Genomic DNA, 22,524 nt, shown 5'->3' with positions numbered 1-22,524 from the left:
GAAAATATCACGTTTATAATGACACTCCCTCATTTTGTTATATTAAATTTGGTGCAAAGTTAGCCAAGACGGACTTTAATTCGCTTTCGCGTCGCCTCACGGACATCGGTTCATAGCAATAAGTAGCAGCAGGAGCCCGTATTCTTCGCTACGGTTGAGGTAGGGCGGTCGCGGGGGTACATTAAAAACACTCACCTGACCATCGATAGGCCTTACGTCCTCGCAATAAGGTTTACCAATAGCGAGTTTGCCGTGATCGATACGCGCTACTTGGCAAAGTTCTCAAAGCCGGGCGGCGGGCGGCAGTTCGGCTTGGCGCGGAACTCGGCCGCGTCGGGGTTGAGGCCGCCGGGGGGCCGCTCGGGGCCGGGGGGCCGCCCGGGGCCGGGGGGCCGGCCGGGGCCCGGCGCCCGCTCGGCCTCGCCGCGCGCGCGCCGCAGCGCCGCGATCATGTAGCGGTGCGCCGCGCCCGGGTCCACGCGGGAGAGCAGCTCGAATATCTCGCACTCTTCCGCGCTTAACCGCACCGAGGGACCGTCCGCGCCGTTCAAGGAGTTTGACGACGCTCGGAGCGGCCCCGGACCGCAGTTTGCAGGTTGCGGGCCGTTAGGCGCGGGGCTCGCGGATTGCAGATTTGGTGAACTGGAGCCATTATGTTGCCGATCGGGTGCGGACCGGACGGTAGACGAATTCGGTACGGGGTTAGGTCCGAAATTTGGCGAGTTAGGCGCCGGGCCGGGCGGATTCATCGATCCCGGGTACGGCCTGAAGTTTTGGGTCGAATTCGGGACGAACTGCTGGGGATTATGCATCGAGTTCGGCACGAACCGCTGGGGATTCTGCGCCGAATTCGGTACAAAATGTTGAGGGTGGGGCGCGGCCGGAAAATGTGGGGGGGCCGGATGAAAAACCGGCGGGCCGGCGTAGTAGCCCACGCCGACCGGCGGGCGGAACCGGGGATAGTACTGCTGCGGGGAGACGCGCGGGCGGAAGTAGCCGGGCGAGTAATGGCGGACCACGGGGACGGAGACCGGAACTTGCCCCTGCGGCTTGTAGGGCTGCGTGCACGGGCAGTACGGCAGCGCGTAGAACGAGGCGGGGTGCGGCGCGGGGCAGCACGAGCGGCCGCCGCAGGGCGCGGGCGCGGGCGGGGACTCCGGCTCCGCGGGGGCGGGGGGCGCCGGGGTCAGGCAGCGCTCCTGAAGCTCCGGCACGGGCGAGTCCAGCTCGGCCGACCGCTCCCGCGGCGACGCGCCGGGGGTGGAGTGGGGCACGGGCGACGGCTCCGGGCTGAGCCGCAGGAGCTCCTCGGTGGGCGGGGAGGGCGCGAGGCGGAGGAGCGACAGCGCCACGGGCACGCGGTTGGCGGCGAGCGCGGGGGGCGGCGTGGGCGGGGGGCTGGAGCAGCGCTCGTCGGCGTCGGTCGCCTCGGCCGGCTCGCTGCCGTCGTCGCTGGAGGTGGGCAGCAGCGCCGCGACGTGGTCGCGGTACGAGTCGACGAAGTCGAGCGCGATGCCGTCGCGCAGCAGCGCGTGGATCTCGGTGTAGTTGGGCGTGAGGCCGTTCTCGAGCGCGTGGAAGGTGGGCAGCAGGTAGCCGTCGCGCGCCTGCAACACCCGACACGCCGTTGAGGCGCGCCGCCGAGCCGCGCCGGCTGCACGGCGCGCGCCTTAACGCGGGCCCGCGAGTCGGGCGTCACCGTCGCGCCGTAACGTTTCTTTAGCAAATTGCTCGGGTTTCAAATTCGACATACAAAACAGAAAATCCATTTAATTTTACTGAACATCGGCAATTAATTTTTGTTTGCGTAACCTTTAAATGGATGGAAAGTTCAAGAATACATTCTTTATACCCAGCAATTTGCTGTGGGCAAACTAAACAAGTGATATCAATGCAATCGAGAAAACTTTTGATTCCATTATAAAAACTTTGATCTGTTTTCTGCTTAGTTTACCGTGAGTATCATGTGGCGTTATTTTCGTTTTATTATTAAAAAAACTATATAGAAAATAAAAGTTTGCTAAATAGAAATTTAACTCCAAATGACACTTCATAAATGTTACGATGCGTGACAGTAGCAGGCCGCGGGAGACTACCACTAAATCAAATTTGGAAGCGTGCGGCGAGGGAGATGACTCAAATACCGTAACCGTTGTTTGTGATGTCAAATGAGATAACTGCGCACTGAGTTAGTACTTATAAAATAATCTCTTATATGTTTTTATAACTGCCATTCAAGTATGTAGTTGTCGACACACACACACACACAAGCAGTCAACACTTCCAAATAAGATCTACATACCCGCGCCCGCGCCGCCCGATTCTCGCGGACCGACAAGTAAAATCAAAAATGCAATGTCACGATAGAAAAGTTAGGATGCGCTTATATGAAGAAAAAATTAATGAAAGAAAAAAAATTATCAAATAAAGACGGAAGTTCGACGACGGATAGTATAAATATGAAATGAAAACAAAGTAGGGTCATTCGCCAGTAACTAGTACGTATTACGTATTAATTAAGTAAAGGTAAGTAAGTGGCTACTTTTAGTAACTAAACTAAAAATTATTTATATTCACCTATAAACAGAATTCATTTTAGTAAAAGGTTTCAATGACTGGCCAGCTTTAATAACTGGTCACCTTATACTAAAATGCATTATATTTATAGGTGAATAGAATTTGTTTTTGGCTTGGGGTGACCAGTTACTGGCGAATTACCTTAGAAAGAATAAATAACTATACACCTATAGGTAACTATTTTCAATAATAAGTAATAACAGATTTCACTAAATTAAGATATAAGTACACAGGGTTATTATATGGTAACATTTACTAATTACCTAAAGATTTTTACACAAAAATAACACTAAAAAAAAGCATTCTCCTTGAAACAAACGAGTACAGTGACCTTTTTTATTTATTAAGGATAAATAAGTACCACTTTTTTTTTCAATAATATGTTGTACCTACTGCTGATTTATAATCAGTGTTGGCAAAAAATCAATTCGAATTGACGATTGACGATTGAGGATTGACCGATCAATCCGAATTGACGATTGACGAAACTAATTCTAAATCTACTGATTGAGGATTGACGATTACTAATCGTTAATTCGAATTGATCGGTCAATCCTCAATCGTCAATTCGGATTGACGATTACTTTGTATGTACCTACCTAATGTCCTTTTTATTTAGGCCATTTTTCGAAACTAGCCAAATACGTTCAAAAGCGGTGTCTGAGTTTACCAAAGGTTCCAAAACATGTTTCCGACGGCAATATGAAGGACGTCCTTTTTGGAACATTTTCGGGACTTTCCTTGAAATTAACCAATAGCGTTCAAAATCGATATCTGAGGTGCTCAAAGGTTTCGAAACTTGTTTCCGAGGGAAATATTGAGAGATGCCCTTTTTTGGGACATTTCTAGAAATTACCCGATTGCGTTTAAAATCGATATCTGAGGTAACCAGGGGTTTCTAATCATCTTTTCAACTGCAATATTGAAAGGTGTCCTGTTTTGGGACATTTTAGTGACATTCTTTGAAAGTGACTGCGTGCATTCAAAATCGATATCTGAGGTGCAAAACATGGTTTCAACGGCTATATTTAGATTCTACACTTTAGCCGTGCACTTACTTTACTACCTGCATTACGCCACCCTGCTGATAACAAGATGCGTTCTCAAAACGTACGAGTGCGAAAGAGATAGCATGATTCTAATCCTTTTATTGTTCTAGTGGTGTCCAGTTTGAGTCCAGTAGAGATAAGACATTCGGTCTTCAACCCTTGTTGTTTGTTAGTGTGTGACTGTGTGTGTTTGTTTTAAATTGGACTGTGGATTTTCTTTTGGCGTTGGCTTGTTATACGGACTTTTGGATTTACTTCTGGACTGTTTCATATGATTAACTTGGCGTGACTTTGAGGATTGGACATCGCAGTTGTTCTTACGGTAAGTAACATTTACCAACTATTATTTGTCGTAAAGGTTAACATTGAATATCTATAGGTACATTTTTAGGGTTCCGTACCCAAAGGGTAAAACGGGACCCTATTACTAAGACTTCGCTGTCCGTCCGTCCGTCTGTCACCAGGCTGTATCTCACGAACCGTGATAGCAAGACAGTTGAAATTTTCACAGATGATGTATTTCTGTTGCCGCTATAACAACAAATACTAAAAACAGAATAAAATAAAGATTTAAATGGGGCTCCCATACAACAAACGTGATTTTTGACCAAAGTTAAGCAACGTCGGGAGGGGTCAGTACTTGGATGGGTGACCGTTTTCTTTTTGCTTTTTTTTGTTTTTTTTTGCATTATGGTACGGAACCCTTCGTGCGCGAGTCCGACTCGCACTTGCCCGGTTTTTTTTATTCTAGAACAATGTTATGTGGGTTTAAAAATTTCACTTTGTTATTTTCGTGTGCAAGATTAATGGATAAAAAATAATTATGAGAATACATCTGTAAGATAACTTCTATATGATATTATAATTATGTCTAAATCAATAAAAAAATATCATATTTCGGGCTCCCTTTGATTTCATTTGATGCTTGTTATGTTTTTATGATAGATTGTTATTGTGAGATAAATGAATAAATAATATCCATAATAACAAGTAAAGTTCAATATATAAAGCCTTGCCAGTATTACCACAAAAGAGATAGGTACAGAAATCAATCAACATACAAAGCGCGCTCGAGCAACGCACACATAGACACCGCTCACGGACACGATATCTCGGACCAGTTGGGACCAGTGCGAGCGCGAGTGCCATCCGCTTGAGACACGCGTCTGTGAACTTTTTTGTGCAATAATGGAGAAACAAAACAAAAAGTTATTATAACTGTACAGTGGACGGTTGTTTAAATTCAACATTAACCGGTGAATTGTCGTTTTTTAAGCTACCAGTGGTTTCAGAGAGAATGCGTATGCGAATTTATTACATTGTACATGATAATGCGAATTTATTACAGTTTAAAATATAATAATCGTGCATTTCGCCAATCTCGAAATTTTTAATATAACAATGACATTAAAATGAAAATACCTATTTGAGTTATTAATGTTATTATTAATTTATATTTCCATTCTTCCCGTTTCATCCTCAACAATAAATCAAACAACTAGATACGAGATACGATACGATGGATACGAGTGCCACTACCACGATAGTTTTTTGTGCATAAGTCATAGTTCGCAACAATCGCAACCCTAGAGCGACCGCCGAGCGTAGGTATGAAAAGTAAAGTACATACATGTGATTGACTTCTGTACTTATCTGTTTTGTGGTATTACAGTGAATACCGAGGGATATCCCGATACTTACTGTAATACTCGCAAGGCATTCAATAAAAATAAATCATTCTTTTGGGCAACCTTTGGACACCTCAGATATAAATTTTGAACGCAATCGGTTGGTTTCAAGAAATGTCCCAAAATGTCCCAAAACAGGGCATCTCGGAATATTACCGTCGTAAACATGATTCGGAACCTTAGCGTAGGTAAAAAGTCATTTCTCGGTATTGCCGGCAGAAACATGTTTCGAAACCTTTGGGCACCTCAGATATCGATTTTGAACGCAATCGGTTAATTTTAAGAAATGTCCCATAAATGTCCAAAAAAAAGGAACTACATACAGGTATTGCCGTTGGGAACATGTTACCTACCATGTGAACCTTTGGAAATCTCAGATATCGTTTTAAAGTGCCAATGAATAATTTAAAAAAATGTCCCGAAATGGAAGGGACATCTTTTACGAATATGAACGTAATCGGCCAATTTCGAAAAATGTCCCAAAAAGGGACATCAGTCAATATTGACATCAGGAACATGTTTTCGAACCTCTGGGAACCTCAGATATCGACTTTAAGTTCAGTAAGTAAGTCCCAAAAAAGGACACCTTTGAAAAGTAATCTTAGGGACTATGGTTAATCTAGATTGAGAATTGATTTAATCCGAATTGAGGATTGATGCGTTAATTCCGATTGATTCAATCGGATTGACGCGTCAATCTGAATTGAATCAATTCGAATTGATCAATCCGGATTGATTTAGTTCAGATTGATGCCAACACTGTTTATAATGACACATTCAAATATGGCTAACGGGTCAAAAATGGCCCTGTGTTTTTTACAAAATACAAGCGCCAGGTATATACTCCCTGTAGTAATTTTGGACACGGCGCGTATAGTACGTCGGTTCCTCACTCTGCGGCCCTGACCACCGGCAGCTTGGGCCCTGCCCCGCTGCCGGCGGCACCCTAGGTTAGGTTATTTATAATATGTATTTTTTATTGTTTTGTAAGTGTTTTTATATTTTACTTTTATATTCATATTATAAATAACCTAACTTAAGACGAAAAATAAATAAAGAGATAATAAAAGTAAAAGACAATTCTTGTTCTACACGTACAATACTCGTCCGTCTAACTAAACTAACTCTGCAGAGCAGACTGATGTGATCTATAATCGTCATATTTTCATAGGAAGTCGAAGGTTTGCAACTTGGGTCGACTCTAGGACTAGGGCGCATTGCCACTTACAAACATCTCGTGATCGTGATTATCTTTATACTAAGTCCACATTATCCGCAATATGTCACAACACTCACACAATCATTATCATAACTAATACTATTTACATGTCTGATTACAATATCGTCATCAAGCGCCGTGTGATGCGTTCTATAAAATGATTGTCGTACTAATGTACATATTTATAGCTTATAACTTCTAATTATAATTAAAATTATATTTAGTTTTTCTAAGTGCATTAACTAAAGGGCGGACTCTTGAACCAATTTCTTAACATACATGTATATATAGATAACACTATCATTTCAGCTGTCTCTAGAAATGTTCCACCCTGTATATAAATAAATGCCTATTTCCCTTGGTCACAGCATCACGCGAACGGCTGGACCGATTTCGCTGATTCTTTTTGTGTGAGACACAGACTCAAGTACCTATGCAAGTTGAAAATGTCTCGAAATGTTTCGCTCCATAACGAAGTTTCTCCGCCGAGTTTATCCCAGGCCGGGCGCGGAACTCGTGTGACAGTACATTATTCGTGCTGAGCGTTCTTATTTTACCAGTACGTATCAAGCGGCGCGCAGCCGCCCCGCCAGCACCAGTTTCTTGCGCAGCACCGCACTTGTTGCCGATACCACCGAGGCCGACACCACACTAGCACTCACCACTGTGGCCGGGGGGGACTCCACAGAGACCACACTGGCCGTGACCACAGTACCCTCGGGGCTCGATCCCTCCTCTTTAAGCTTAGCTAGTCTTTTCAGCTTGGACAGTCTAGAGCTGCTGGCGCTCGACTGACTAACCGCGCTCTTTGCCATCAGAGATCTCAATTTAGCCAGTCTAGAAGAACCGCTAGGTGCACTAGCGTCACTAACAACGCTGGGTTCTTTTTCGGGGCATTCCCACTGTTCCAATCGCCTCGGCGGGCGGCCGACGACCTCCGAGGCGGAGGCCGACACGTCGCTGTCGCTGTCGCTGATCTCCGGGGGGTCGTGGGGGGTGTGCAGCACGCAGGACACCAGCGAGCGCACGTCCAGCTTGTCGGAGGAGGCGGAGGCGGAGGAGGCGGAACTTACCCCGAGCGCGGAGAGCGGGCGCGCGTCCGCGTGCCCGGCGCGGATCATCTGCTCCGTGATGTTCACGTCCTCCTCCGTCGACGTGTCGATCAGGAACACTTCAAGGATGTTCTCCTGCGGGGAAAAAGGTTAAAATTATAATTGTTTCTAAAAAACATTTTCATTTGATACCTTTTATCGCCGACTGTACTTTTCTTTCTGGAGGTTGCTTCGTTTTTTCACAGAATTCCTACGGTCACCTGCCGTCTCATCATTAGATCGGCTCGACGGTACCGGAATATCATATCGTCACCCGACTTACGCGTATGCTAACTTTCAGCTTCATCGGAAACCGGGAAGGAAGTCAAATTTACCTCGCAATATTAATTACAGACAGACAGCGGGACAGGTGAAATTAACTAAAAGCTTGTAGAAATTATACATCGATTCATAAGAGATATCAGAGGACATACGTAAAAAAAGGTCTCAAGGAGTAGGAAAGCATTCTGAAGTCGCTTTCAAAGAGAAAATAGGCAACCCGGGGCGGGCAGTACCTCGCGGTCGACGGCCACGACGTTGGCGACGAGGCGGCGCTCGCGCACCAGGTCCAGGCAGTGCGCGGCGGCGGCGCGCGGCCAGCGCCGGCTCGCGGCCGCCGGGCGCAGCCCCGCCAGGCGCGCGCGCACGCCCTGCGCCGCCAGCGCCGCCCACGAGCGCCGCAGCGGCCGCAGCGACGCCGCCGCCACCGTGTCCACCGTGCCGTAGTCCACGTGCCGCACCTGCACCCGATATTAACTTCATTGCGACCCAGTGATGTAGGACGGTCGGACCCTCACCTTAGTTAGTTAGTTATACTGGGCATTTTCCGCAAATCGACAACCATTGCGCCTATTTTGCGTGAAAACGAAGTTGCACTACTCTAGCCACCCCGGCTCGTCCATGAAACCTAGCAGTGTCTTCGGGTTGCTAACTGCCTCCTTCAATGTGCACGGAGTCCCTAGGTATTGGTTTCTGTATGCTTCTATCTGTTTACAGTGTAAGGGGATATGTTTTGCTGTTTCTTCTTCTTCCATGCTGTCCGGTTTACCCATATTATGTAGGTGTTTGTTTAGTGTGTTATGTACTGTGACCCTCACCCTAGCGTCGGCGTCTAGTCAGCGTGATGAAATTTGGTGTCGTCGCACGGTTGCGTCGACGTAGCGTCGCGACGCTCGGGAAACGCCAATGTGGGCTCTCTCGGAGTATAGTTAATCGTGTTATCGAGTCGGTTGGGAAGAGACCTAATCTTCGACCAGTCCAAAATACGAGCGGGGGGACGAAAAATAATATGTTCAGTGGTCTATTTTTCCTCTCCGCCCCGATACCGAGTAATACAGTCGGAAACCAAAATCTGCGGAGGAACTTCTTTGGCAAATAAAAACAGACAAAAATTCGCAATATATAGACAGGTCATATTTTCTCAACCGTTAGTATAAAAGTACATACCTTGACGGTATCGCTGTCGACGACCTGCACGATGAGCGAGCGGTGCCAGTCGCCCTCGAACACGCTGCTGCAGTACTGCCCCGGGCGGCGCGCGCCGGCCGCCAGCACGCGGTCCATGCCCTCGCCCTTCGAGTAGTACTCCCTGCGTACACAAACATTCACGTGCCAGATTATTTATCCAAATAAGCTAAATTATACAAATACCCATCACAAACAAACTGAGCCCCTGCAATTTAAGAGAGAACACAAGGTCACATCATTGGCGTAGCTAATGCAACTATCATTTTCGTATGAAAGACGTTGCTCTGACCGTGCGAAATTTAAAAAAATAGATGGAAAACTCGACTTTGCCAGGTAAAAAATAGATTGCGAAGTGCGTAATATTTTGTCAGTCAAAGATACACCTCGGCCGCCACCACTACGGGCAGCATGTCTCCTAGGGCTGCTCCGGCCGGGTGCAGTACTCACGTCATTTGGTCCATGTGCTCCTGCATGAGCTCGTGCTCGGGCCCCAGCCGCTGCAGCCACAGGTGGCTCGGGGAGTACACCTCGGCCACCACTACAGGCAGCATGTCTCCTGGGGCTGCTCCGGCCGGGGTGCAGTACTCACGTCATTTGGTCCATGTGCTCCTGCATGAGCTCGTGCTCGGGCCCCAGCCGCTGCAGCCACAGGTGGCTCGGGGAGTACACCTCGGCCACCACTACAGGCAGCATGTCTCCGGGGGCCACTTCGCCCAGGCTGCCCGGTGGGATGCTCTCCAGGAAGCTCAGGCAGTCGGAGGGGAACACGTCTGGGTCCTGACACACATAAATACAATTAGAAAATGCCAATGACAGACTATGGTTTAGGCCCACTATACACACGTCAAATTGAATGTGGCGTGTTTGCTCGCGCTGACCTGAACCTTATTACAAGGAGATAGGGTCTACATGTGTACTTACATAGTCTATGCCCGGTAGAGCGTCATCAGCGTCGAGTAGCGTGCGACTGGCGTGTTTGCTCGCACTGACCTGAACCTTATTACAAGGAGATAGGGTCTACATGTGTACTTACATGGTCTATGCCCGGTAGAGCGTCATCAGCGTCGAGTAGCGTGCGACTGGCGTGTTTGCTCGCACTGACCTGAACCTTATTACAAGGAGATAGGGTCTACATGTGTACTTACATAGTCTATGCCCGGTAGAGCGTCATCAGCGTCGAGTAGCGTGCGACTGGCGTGTTTGCTAGCGCTGAGCGAGGAGTCTCGCGGAACTCGGCGCAAGCGCAGTGCCGGCTCGCAACGTATGCTCGGCTCCTGAGGAGGGAAATGGGTTTTTAGACTTGGGTAGTCCCAAGAAGCACAAGAGTAACAGAAATTGATACCACCCTCCCTAGATTTCCGAAATTTTAGCGACCGGGTGCATTAAAAAAAATAACTAGTTTTCTTAGCATTTTAGACTTATGTAATATGGTAAAACAATAAACATTTTTACTGGTACTCTCTTAACATTCAACAACCACTGCAAACTCGCATCCTCAATAGTCCCACTAGGTCAACCCGGCCGTGATACAAAATTGTACATCTTGAAACAAGTATTTTTACTTTTATGCGTTATGTATGGTTATGTCAAAATGTCGCCGATACCGGCCGGTAGCGGAAGCGACCGAAGTTTAGCTCGTGACCGTATTACATACCTCTGCTCCTTGTACAGTAAGCAGCCAGTTGCCGTCGGCGGCTCGTTGCGCGTTTAACCCTTCCACAGCGCAAGCACACGCCGATACCGATGGGTAGCGGAAGCGAGCGAAGTTTAGCTCGCGACCATATTCCTCTCTGACACAGAATGTTTCATCAAATATTATATTATACGCCACATACAGCAAATGAGCCGCTTACGCGAGTTTAGGGGCCACATATAACGAGGAACATGTTTAATTATACGAACGGGTCTACCGCGATATAATTTCATGGGTTTACCTTAAATTCTGATGTTGCCCACGTAGATTCGTTCGTATAACTAAATATGTCTACAAAACGCGAGAGTTTAGTGTTACATTGCAGAACGAGGAAAGTGCCACACGAAGCAGTTCGTCCGGTTAAGACGTCCCTTGAGCGAGGCATTGTCGCCACGCATTTCTAATTCATAATATGTCATTTCTAACAATTTAAACTAAAAGCGTAACCGTTCAATTAGAATAGTCTCCGACAAACTTTAAATGATTCCGTTGAAGCCAAATTACCGAAAATCAACTACGGTCGCGTTCATAAATACATATATATTTTTTCACCTTATTACATTGGATTAAGAAAAAAAATGAGAGAAATGCTTTCATATTTATGAACTCGTTAGAACAAGAGAGAAATAATTGTAGATTGTAGAACGCGTAACTTACCCATACAGCTGTATAAGCTCGCTGCACCAGACGCCTTCGGGTCGCCGCGCCACCAGCCGCAATATCTCGGACTGCAGGGTCGCCCACGCCGACGCCGACCGCTCGCTCAGGCCTGCACAACAACACTTTACTGTGAAAACCATGTCAATCTGAAAAACAGCTGCAACCAAACACAAATCCCCCTCTTTCTAGCAATTGAAGGCGGTGAAAATTGTTAGGTCCATACAGAATATTTGCCTACCAGAGTCAAAGAGTACGCCCGGACGCGATGCCTCGGGCGAGGCATGTCTTCAAGTTCCAATTTCCTCGCCAATTTTCCCGCCGTTCCTTTTGGCGAGTCAGCTCATGTTGCGGTGCGCGCGCACATGAATATAAGCTGGCATGGTTAAACTGTTTCTTAAAAGGCTTCAGTATCACAACATTCACAACACAGAGGGGGTAATTGCACAAAAGATCCCTATGGGTCGAAAGGGCCCCCGAAAACAATAAGATAAGATCACATCGCATCGGCTTTCGTTTGGAAAATATTTAGCTGAACTAAATGACAATATACTTACTGGAGGAAGTCTGCCGGCCCGAATCATCGTCCCGGAGCGACTCTTTGCTGCCGAGCTTCTGTGACTGGTACAAGAACATCCGCTTCTTATAGAACCGCTGCAACCGCTGGTGCGAGTCTCCTTCTTCCTGCTCGCTGTGCCCGTTGGCTACGGTCTCCACCTTTATTTGACATTTAAGGGGTCAAAATAAAATACACAATAAAGTCAATAAAAATCAAATGTGTGAAGAATTCGCATAAGACTGTTTGAATTTCTGCCAATTGGCTAAATAGGCGGTTCACACAGAATAAGTCGTCGCCTCGCGAAGTAATAGGCATGTAAAGCGTTCTAAGAGTAACATTCTTGACAACTAGTGAACCTTGTTTTTGCAATAAGGTTTACAAGGTTTACGGATTGTCAGTTAATAGTGTGGACGATGGTGCCTCGCGCGGCCACAATGCCTTGACTCTCTACATTTTCTCGAGAGGCAGCTCGTTGTATGTGGACCCACTTAGGGCCAGTTGCACCAACCACATTTGACAGACTGATCAACGTCAGCCGGCGCGCCCCAGTGCTTTACTATGATATTTTCCATACATAAAAATTTAGCGAACTCTTTAACGATACGAACAGTTTGGTGCAACCGACCCTTAATCAATAACTAAAGAGTAACGCAGAAAATTATCATATCACCAACCTAGTTGAATTATGTAATGAGAACATGCAACAAAAATTTACTATAATACATAGGGCCTAGAGAATTATGCTGTTAAGTACCTTCGCTGATGGGGTATCTGAACACTCTGATTCAGCCTTCTTGGCATTTGATCTTGGAGTCATTCCAACAGGCTTTGTGACTAGTTGTGGAACCGGCTCCGGTTTCCAAGGTTCTGAATGTTGTGGTATTGGTTGCAGTTTCCCAGAATCTGTGTATCGTGCCATTGGTTCTGGATGCCTAGATTCTATTGGTGGTTTTCTTTCTGTGTATCCTCTGTTTGGTGTGGTTATTGGTCTGCCATTTGGTATTCTGCTGGTTTCATGGTTGAATGTGCTTGCTATTAGATTAGGCTGTGGTTTTTTAATTATGGACTCTGGCACGCTTCTCCGTTTTCCCCTTCTGTGGAATCAATATAAGCAGTTACGACGGACAAGAAAAATAATATAGGATATAGGTAAGAGGTGATACTTCTAGACATGTGCTGTTCACACTGAGTTTATCTGCACTATAAGTACTGAGATTGAAAGGAAAATCACTGGTTCTAAATAATTATTTATTGTACGTTGTACTAATTAATACACTGTGTCACTAATGGGATTTAAGTCACAATTTAGACAAGTAAAGGTCAAAGAGTCAGTAAATCGATCGCATTATCAAAACGAGTAGTTAATAGCTAACGAAGCTAATGCGTTAACAGGGCAGGTCGAGAGGCCGGGAACAACTGGCGAGTCCCGCGCCTCACGGCTTTTACCTAGAATCTCAAATGTCGTGTCAGCAAATAGTGTCCTACACTAGGTACACGTTTCTTCGCAATGCGCACTTTTATACTTTTATCTAATCCAATAGGTACCTTAAAACGAGCAATCTTGTTTATTTATATAATAAATATATTTCGAGGATCTCGGAAACGGCTCTAACGATTTCAATGAAATTTGCTATATGGGGATTTTCGGGGGCGATAAATCGATCTAGATAGGTCTTGTCTCTGGGAAAACGCGCATTTTTGAGATTTTATACGTTTTCCGAGCAAAGCTTGGTCTCCCAGATATGTATTTCATTTTAAATGCAATCACATCACTATACTTCTCTTTTTTTTTGCATTAGAAAGGACTTCGCAGAAGTAAGCGTGCACTTTTTTATCGGGCTGTTTAATTGGTAAAAAAATGATGTAGGAATATACAACAGCAAAATCAAGTCAGGTCTACTGAGTAAATCCAACTATGAGGTTATTGCATTGCATCTATTGAAGTTATTTTTTTAAACAACGTGTATTGTGTATTACAAAAGTTATGGTAAGTCTCTACATAAATAAAACAATAAACTAAGACCCAAATGTAAATTAACCATCTGCAGCAAACCTCATCAACTTAAAATAGGAGTTATGAGGTTTACAATTTACATATAGTCATCGTAGCAAATTCTTTAATTTAACATTTTATGTAGGTATGCATAATAATATGCATGACGGGTGGGGACCCGTGAAGTGGGGACCTTTGAAGTGGGGACTTCTGATGACGGGGAGTAGATAAATTAAAGATACTCCATGAACAGCACAGCTAAAACAATAGAATTCATAAAATATTAACTATAGGAATGTAGCGAGGTTGACTGCGACACTTTTCCAATTCCATTCAAATCTGACTGACGGTTCCACTCAGGATGTCATCTAATTTCGGGCTGTCCTCAGAATCAGCCAGGAACCAATCCATTAAAGAAGCTGTTCGGGTCATTCAAATAAAAGTCACTGTATCGCAGTCAAACACACTCAAGCATAGACTATTTCAATACTTGACATTCCATCAAACGCAGCCGTCATACATTCATTATAGACGGTCTGCGACATGCATATAATTATATCCTATAGGTTTAGAAGTAGGTTAGGACTATACTTACGCCAGCTTTGAAGACTTTTGGCTCTGGACAAACTGGTCAATGTGTTTGATGGAGTCCGTCACAATGAGGGTCAGTATGGGATTGTTCTGCGGCCCTGCAAACTGGAACCATACAGAACAATAAGCATTTTGTTATAGAAACCTGCGCCTAAGATGGCTTGTAAGTTCTTAAGCTTGCCCATTTTCATAATTTCATACTTTTATAAGTGTAAATTGGTTCAAAGTTTGTGCTCATGTTTGCCAATACAAACAGCAACACTCCTAACTGTACTTTATACTTAGTTTTATAACTGTAATTTTTAATCATATTAAAAATAAGAAACAGAAAAAAAACAATGGGTCTTTTTAAGTGCAAGTAGTTTATTCAAGTTTCATCATTTTTGCCTTTTGTTTCACCTCTACCATTATGTAATTTTCTTTTGTATATTTAGTTTGAAATGGAGCAATAAAGTGGCTTTGTGTTGTGTTAAGAGTGGGACTAACATCACTAACAATGCTGTATGTGTTTTATAAATACTTTGTAACATAGAGAGATTTGTTTATATTACAGGCCTTTACAAATAATGCCCCCCCCCCCCCCCCCCAGCGGCGTGCCTACGGTTTCGGAGTAAGGCAAGCCGAAAGATATGTTTTCGTAATAAATGTCCAATCTCACTTTGAACTCAAATGAAGAATGAATAGATTTGCTAGCGTAAGTATCGCGGCGAGCTAGGCATACTAGGTACTACTATAACTACTAGATATAATTTTACAAACATATCAGAGGGCGTACCTTCTTTCTCTGTTACTCTAATTACGCCTTAATTGGAGTAAACCAACAATCCTTGTGTTTTATAAACGGCTGTAAAAAAATTTCTTTCAATGCGACTGACTTTTCTGAGAATACACAAGTCTGGTGTTGGTTTTGGCGCTGACATGATATCCCGTTTTTCTACAAAGTTTAACGATTTTACCTTGCCTTCGTTGAGTAATACGTGGACGCATCTCATACCGTCACAAGGAACAACTTCATCAATTGTTAACACTTATAAACGTCACAACAAACAAACAAATCCACATTCACTACTTAATTCAAATTCACTTAAATAAATTGAGCTTTCGTTACTTCCGACTCTACTAAATAATAATACACTTGAAGTAAACGCGTGCCCGTGCGAACTTATGCAGCAAACTTCACACCAAAAGCCAGTCTTAAATCGCCATATAAAATGGCTATACATGCCAACAAATAGTTACATCGTTTTATGGCGGTTTGTAGGCTAAGAGCGCCTAGAGCGGGACGAAAAAGCAAGTCCGGTTGCAAGCCAACGAGTGCGAGCAGGATAGCTAGAACATTCTACGCCTGATTTCTTTCGCGCGGACGAGGCGCCACAGCGGCAAAGACTTGCAACACGCTGGCGCCGCGGTCCGCGCGCTGTTGCTTGCATTTAATAATACGGGTTCATTTGGCGCGCGGTTTAGAAATAATCTATATTGATCTTATCACTACGTAATTTCGTTAAGGCAAGCCCGGCTTTTGGGCTTGTATGGAAGTACCGCCACTGCCCCCCCCCCCCCTCCCTGTTATGCAAGACTGACCATGTTCCGATTTCTAATGTAAAATAAAATAATACTACAATTGTTTATTATAATCAATCTGACAATAATTAGAAATCTTGTAGTGATTTGTAGGTCCAGCTTAAAAATAAATGTTTTTTATTATTTTTACTGTCATTCTCAAGCCTTTATTCTTCCAAAAGATAGATATTTACTTGTGTTATTCACAGGGTCTATCAGCATGTTTTGTTTTGACTTGCGTCTGGCCAACTCTATTGTTGTTACAATACTGCAGAAGAGTCTTTAAGACCAAGTTTGGCCTGGCCAGCCACATTCGGGCCCATAACAGGTGTAATCCGTAATATATGCAAAACAAAGGTACAGACGGAGTTGTCAGAGTAAAACAGAAATAATACCAGGAAACAATCTGCGCAGCGTTCCCGCAGAAACTGCACAGGGTCTCGGAAGCCGTGCTTGGCGCAGGGCAGCGGCTCGCCCAGCATGCGCCGGTAGTCGCGCAGCAGCGACGCCGCGTCCATCGTCGTGGCCGACGACACCACCAAAGACCGCAGCACCTTCTTCAAACCCTCCAGGTCCGCCATCGTCATCTATCGACAAATACACACGTGCACACACCTTACGGGAATTCGCAGTTTATGACAACAACATACATGTATTTCAAGATAACAACTAAGAGATGAAACATCGTGAGCAATTTAGACAAGTAGGTAATTAAAACTTTAGAGAGTAGAGAGGTAGTTTAAAATTCAGATAGAATAATGCAAGTTACGCAAGACAGGAACACTTTAAATAAAAATTCTGCGAGATCAGCAGTACTCAACGGTTGAAAACAAAACAAAGTTGAACCGACCCAAGTAAAATCATGAAATTGAGTTACCTGATTTATTAGTTGAACTATTAAGGTTTTAGCATTTGAGAATGTAAGTTAGACATTGGAAATGATCAAAAGTAATTGCAATAATCCAGATTTCAGCCCGCAACAGCACAATAACATATGCCGGGCCATGAACTTGCTTTCGAAGTGGTTTTTTTCTTTTATTGTTTTTCTCTATCGAAATGTATTTTAGCTTCTTAATTTTTTGCCGAAACTATTCAGCACCTACACAAAAACGTTTTAAAATTAGCTTCCAGCTCAGCTGTTAGTTTGACATTTTTTCTTGCCCCTTGTCATGCCCTTGTCAGTCGCAGTGGGTTTTGTTTTGCGATATTTCGATCGAACACGAATTACGTAAGGTTATTTTGTATTTAAAGGAAAACAAAATGTCTTTCTTCTTAAAACGCACCATCGGTGCGGGGCTGGGACTGGGGCGCGTCGTTTTAAATAACGCCAAAGCGCCGGTCGTGCAAAGTGTTGCGTGGAAGAGCGAGACCGCCGCACCTCAAGTGGAGACTCGACCAACATACGCAAAGCTGGACCCCCTGCAGAAGTCGCAGCTGATAGACTTCGGTAAATACGTAGCGGAGTGCCTGCCAAAGTATGTGCAGAAGGTACAGATCACGGCGGGCAATGAATTGGAGGTTTTGATTCCGCCAGAGGGTGTAATTCCCGTCCTATCGTTCCTGAAGGACCACCACAGCGCGCAGTTCGCGTCGCTGGTAGATATCGCGGGGGTGGACATCCCGGCGCACCCTCAGCGGTTCGAGATCGTGTACAACCTGCTGTCGCTGCGCTACAACTCGCGCATCCGCGTCAAGACGTACGCCGACGAGCTGACGCCCGTCGACTCCGCGTGCGAGGTGTTCAAGGCCGCCAACTGGTACGAGCGGGAGATCTGGGACATGTATGGAGTCTTCTTCGCCAACCACCCTGACCTTAGGAGAATACTCACAGATTATGGCTTTGAAGGCCATCCCTTCAGAAAGGACTTCCCTCTCAGTGGTTATGTGGAGGTGCGTTATGATGATGAACAGAAGAGGGTGGTGGTGGAGCCCCTAGAGTTGGCACAGGAGTTCCGCAGATTCGAGCTGGAAGCCCCGTGGGAGCAGTTCCCTAATTTCCGAGGCAACCCGGCTGCTGAGGAGGTCACTAATCCCTCTGAGGCACCCAAGAAAGAATAAATCAATCAATACCTTATATCTATTAGAATAAATTATACTCTGTAAATAAACTGTTGTATTTTTAACCTGTTGTTTACCTCCCCTTATCAGAGATAAATAAAAAGTATGTCATAAAATTACTTATTTTATTGAGTTTGGAAAACTACAAAATCTAGTCCTAGAGTGCATGTGAGGTGATGGAATCATGTCTAATTTTATTGCTAAGTGCATCAATAATAGTGACAATGCACCTTGGAGGGGCTGCCATCTTGTGGCATCATATGTGACACGTTCTTATTTGGAGTGCAATAAGAGCGCGTCATATATTTTTGCGGCCCTAGTTGTGTAAGATACTATTGCTGATGACTGTACAATTAATCATGTGCAGTAGGTCTGCCATCTTGTGGGCTACATCGGAAGCATAAACTTCACGTTTACACCTTGTGCCAAAAATCTCCTCTGCTATGCTGCACTGCCCTCCTAACAATAAGTGCAATAACTCATATTAAATTATCACTAAATAATATACCTTGTTCTCATACAATATATCACACAAGCGACTGAGATTTCATAATTAGTTATTGCACAGGCAGAGCTGCTGCCCCCCATAGTTCATGCACGCTCACTATATTGTACTCAAATTTGTGTGAACATGTCTGCCTGTTGTTTCTGCTCTTGGGATCAGCTGGTCCATGCATACTTCTGATTAAAGCGTCTACACACCAATTAAATCATTGGCCCACATTCTTTAACAATAAATTACACAAAAGGAAAATTAAAAAGAAAAGTATTTACAAACATGTATTATTTTATTTCTTAATATAATAGTCAAATATTTCCATTCAGATGATGATTAAAAAACTTATGTTCTTAAAAAACCCAAACATGTTTTTATGATGTTATACGCATTTCTAGGTAAAGATCACAATAAAATGCGAAAGTTGATGGTAATCACATTTTGACACACTTCTGTGTGCTGTATGTATTGATATGGCTTAACGGCGGTACCGGTACCGCTTGAAGTGGAACCAGAGCTGGAAGATGTTGTTGTGGAAGTGGCAGCGGAACCCGCGCTTGTACGAGTACTCCCACTCGCGGTTCACGATTTTGAAGGCGATGTCCTCGTAGGGCGGGCCGGCGCGGAAGCGGAGCACGGCGAACTCGGGGTTGTCGGCGCAAGGTTTCTGCAAAACGGACACAGTTTATAACTGATGGATACGTAGGACAAGATAAACTACTGCTTACTATTAGTGTACTGTCGTACATTCGTAAATTTGTCGCGGTGGAGTGGATTTGATATACAATACACAACAGTATCAAAAAGTACAATTAACATAATAAAACTTTATAACATACTAATGTCAATGCTGAAGAGCTAGGTGCCAGCTGTAGGTGGTAACCATGGGTGGAATCTGTCAAGTCAATTCTGGACGATCTGTGGTACGATCTTGTCATAGTGATAGTTTTACTTGATCCAAAGTGTAGTTTTAATTACCAGAGAAAAGTCTGGGGTAGCCTTGGGATCGATCAGGTCCGGGTAGAAGATGTTGAACTTGTAGCCCTGCACGATCTTGGGCGGCGGGTTGTCCATGTCGTAGTGCGTCTGGTTGTACTTGTTCCACTCGAAGCCGGTGTGCACGCGGTTGAAGTAGCGCGGCTTGCGCGGCCGGTACTTGTCCGGCCAGAGTGCTGGCACGGGCAGGGCTTCGCTCCTGCACAAAAAACATTTATGTAAACATAGAATAATATGTGTAGTAGATGACTTGGTTTCAAATAAAAAATATTTAGTATTTATAGATGTCAAATATAAAAAAAGTCTCCAAGCCTTTTTTGTGCTCACGGCTGGGTTCGAACCACCGTCGTCTGCAATCGCAGCATACGCCATAACTAGAACTACGTCGTTATTTCTCGAGTTTTGCAATCCTTGAAAGGCTAAACGCCTTGGAAAAAACAGGGCCTACCGCGAACCACGTTCGACGTTTTGCCTCTCTGTTCCACTAGTAAGTACGTAAGTGTGACAGGGAGGCAACGTGCTTCCCGATAGGCCCGGCGGACCTTATTACTATACGGCAGGCATGAGGTCCACCAATGTACAGTTAACAGTGTGGGCGATGGAACCGAGGGCGAGGGTACCTGTCCAGTGCGGCCTCCACGCTGAACTGCGCCTCGTCGGTGCCCATGCCGCGCCGCGCCTCGCGCTCGAACACGGCCGCGCCCGGCTCCGCGGCGCTGACGCTCGCCCCGGCGGTCTGCTCGAGGTGAGTACCTGTCCAGTGCGGCCTCCACGCTGAACTGCGCCTCGTCGGTGCCCATGCCGCGCCGCGCCTCGCGCTCGAACACGGCCGCGCCCGGCTCCGCGGCGCTGACGCTCGCCCCGGCGGTCTGCTCGAGGTGAGTACCTGTTCAGTGCGGCCTCCACGCTGAACTGCGCCTCGTCGGTGCCCATGCCGCGCCGCGCCTCGCGCTCGAACACGGCCGCGCCCGGCTCCGCGGCGCTGACGCTCGCCCCGGCGGTCTGCTCGAGGTGAGTACCTGTCCAGTGCGGCCTCCACGCTGAACTGCGCCTCGTCGGTGCCCATGCCGCGCCGCGCCTCGCGCTCGAACACGGCCGCGCCCGGCTCCGCGGCGCTGACGCTCGCCCCGGCGGTCTGCTCGAGGTGAGTACCTGTCCAGTGCGGCCTCCACGCTGAACTGCGCCTCGTCGGTGCCCATGCCGCGCCGCGCCTCGCGCTCGAACACGGCCGCGCCCGGCTCCGCGGCGCTGACGCTCGCCCCGGCGGTCTGCTCGAGGTGAGTACCTGTCCAGTGCGGCCTCCACGCTGAACTGCGCCTCGTCGGTGCCCATGCCGCGCCGCGCCTCGCGCTCGAACACGGCCGCGCCCGGCTCCGCGGCGCTGACGCTCGCCCCGGCGGTCTGCTCGAGGTGAGTACCTGTCCAGTGCGGCCTCCACGCTGAACTGCGCCTCGTCGGTGCCCATGCCGCGCCGCGCCTCGCGCTCGAACACGGCCGCGCCCGGCTCCGCGGCGCTGACGCTCGCCCCGGCGGTCTGCTCGAGGTGAGTACCTGTCCAGTGCGGCCTCCACGCTGAACTGCGCCTCGTCGGTGCCCATGCCGCGCCGCGCCTCGCGCTCGAACACGGCCGCGCCCGGCTCCGCGGCGCTGACGCTCGCCCCGGCGGTCTGCTCGAGGTGAGTACCTGTCCAGTGCGGCCTCCACGCTGAACTGCGCCTCGTCGGTGCCCATGCCGCGCCGCGCCTCGCGCTCGAACACGGCCGCGCCCGGCTCCGCGGCGCTGACGCTCGCCCCGGCGGTCTGCTCGAGGTGAGTACCTGTCCAGTGCGGCCTCCACGCTGAACTGCGCCTCGTCGGTGCCCATGCCGCGCCGCGCCTCGCGCTCGAACACGGCCGCGCCCGGCTCGGCGGCGCTGACGCTCGCCCCGGCGGTCTGCTCGAGGTGAGTACCTGTCCAGTGCGGCCTCCACGCTGAACTGCGCCTCGTCGGTGCCCATGCCGCGCCGCGCCTCGCGCTCGAACACGGCCGCGCCCGGCTCCGCGGCGCTGACGCTCGCCCCGGCGGTCTGCTCGAGGTGAGTACCTGTCCAGTGCGGCCTCCACGCTGAACTGCGCCTCGTCGGTGCCCATGCCGCGCCGCGCCTCGCGCTCGAACACGGCCGCGCCCGGCTCCGCGGCGCTGACGCTCGCCCCGGCGGTCTGCTCGTGGTGAGTACCTGTCCAGTGCGGCCTCCACGCTGAACTGCGCCTCGTCGGTGCCCATGCCGCGCCGCGCCTCGCGCTCGAACACGGCCGCGCCCGGCTCCGCGGCGCTGACGCTCGCCCCGGCGGTCTGCTCGAGGTGAGTACCTGTCCAGTGCGGCCTCCACGCTGAACTGCGCCTCGTCGGTGCCCATGCCGCGCCGCGCCTCGCGCTCGAACACGGCCGCGCCCGGCTCCGCGGCGCTGACGCTCGCCCCGGCGGTCTGCTCGAGGTGAGTACCTGTCCAGTGCGGCCTCCACGCTGAACTGCGCCTCGTCGGTGCCCATGCCGCGCCGCGCCTCGCGCTCGAACACGGCCGCGCCCGGCTCCGCGGCGCTGACGCTCGCCCCGGCGGTCTGCTCGTGGTGAGTACCTGTCCAGTGCGGCCTCCACGCTGAACTGCGCCTCGTCGGTGCCCATGCCGCGCCGCGCCTCGCGCTCGAACACGGCCGCGCCCGGCTCCGCGGCGCTGACGCTCGCCCCGGCGGTCTGCTCGAGGTGAGTACCTGTCCAGTGCGGCCTCCACGCTGAACTGCGCCTCGTCGGTGCCCATGCCGCGCCGCGCCTCGCGCTCGAACACGGCCGCGC

At 47.9% G+C, this 22,524-nt stretch overlaps 3 protein-coding genes across 3 annotated transcripts in view; 2 read left to right on the top strand and 1 right to left on the bottom strand.

Moving 5' to 3' along the window:
• The window catches only part of LOC134672088 (uncharacterized), a 179,921-nt gene that overhangs the window by 140,060 nt on the left and 17,337 nt on the right, over positions 1 to 22,524 (top strand). The gene's annotated exons all lie outside the window — the stretch shown is intronic.
• LOC134672276 (tudor domain-containing protein 5-like) lies at positions 267 to 17,155 on the bottom strand. Its single transcript, XM_063530174.1, has 13 exons — positions 17,022 to 17,155; positions 16,540 to 16,731; positions 14,589 to 14,689; positions 12,755 to 13,094; positions 11,999 to 12,158; positions 11,442 to 11,553; positions 10,746 to 10,881; positions 10,237 to 10,365; positions 9,681 to 9,868; positions 9,071 to 9,212; positions 8,140 to 8,364; positions 7,607 to 7,720; positions 267 to 1,607 (listed from the first exon to the last, which is right to left on the bottom strand). Exons 2-13 carry the CDS (start codon positions 16,729 to 16,731, stop codon positions 267 to 269), a joined length of 3,180 nt encoding a protein of 1,059 aa, XP_063386244.1. The 5' UTR covers positions 17,022 to 17,155.
• On the top strand, positions 17,325 to 18,321 carry LOC134672056 (NADH dehydrogenase [ubiquinone] iron-sulfur protein 3, mitochondrial). Its single transcript, XM_063529954.1, has one exon. The coding sequence runs from the start codon at positions 17,405 to 17,407 to the stop codon at positions 18,200 to 18,202; it is 798 nt and encodes a 265-aa protein (XP_063386024.1). The 5' UTR covers positions 17,325 to 17,404; the 3' UTR covers positions 18,203 to 18,321.

This window comes from Cydia fagiglandana, chromosome 16 (assembly GCF_963556715.1).
Source record: "Cydia fagiglandana chromosome 16, ilCydFagi1.1, whole genome shotgun sequence".
Lineage (NCBI taxonomy): Eukaryota > Metazoa > Arthropoda > Insecta > Lepidoptera > Tortricidae > Cydia > Cydia fagiglandana.
The sequence above is the reverse complement of the archived record's forward strand: the minus strand, read 5'-3'. Positions and strand labels throughout refer to the sequence as shown.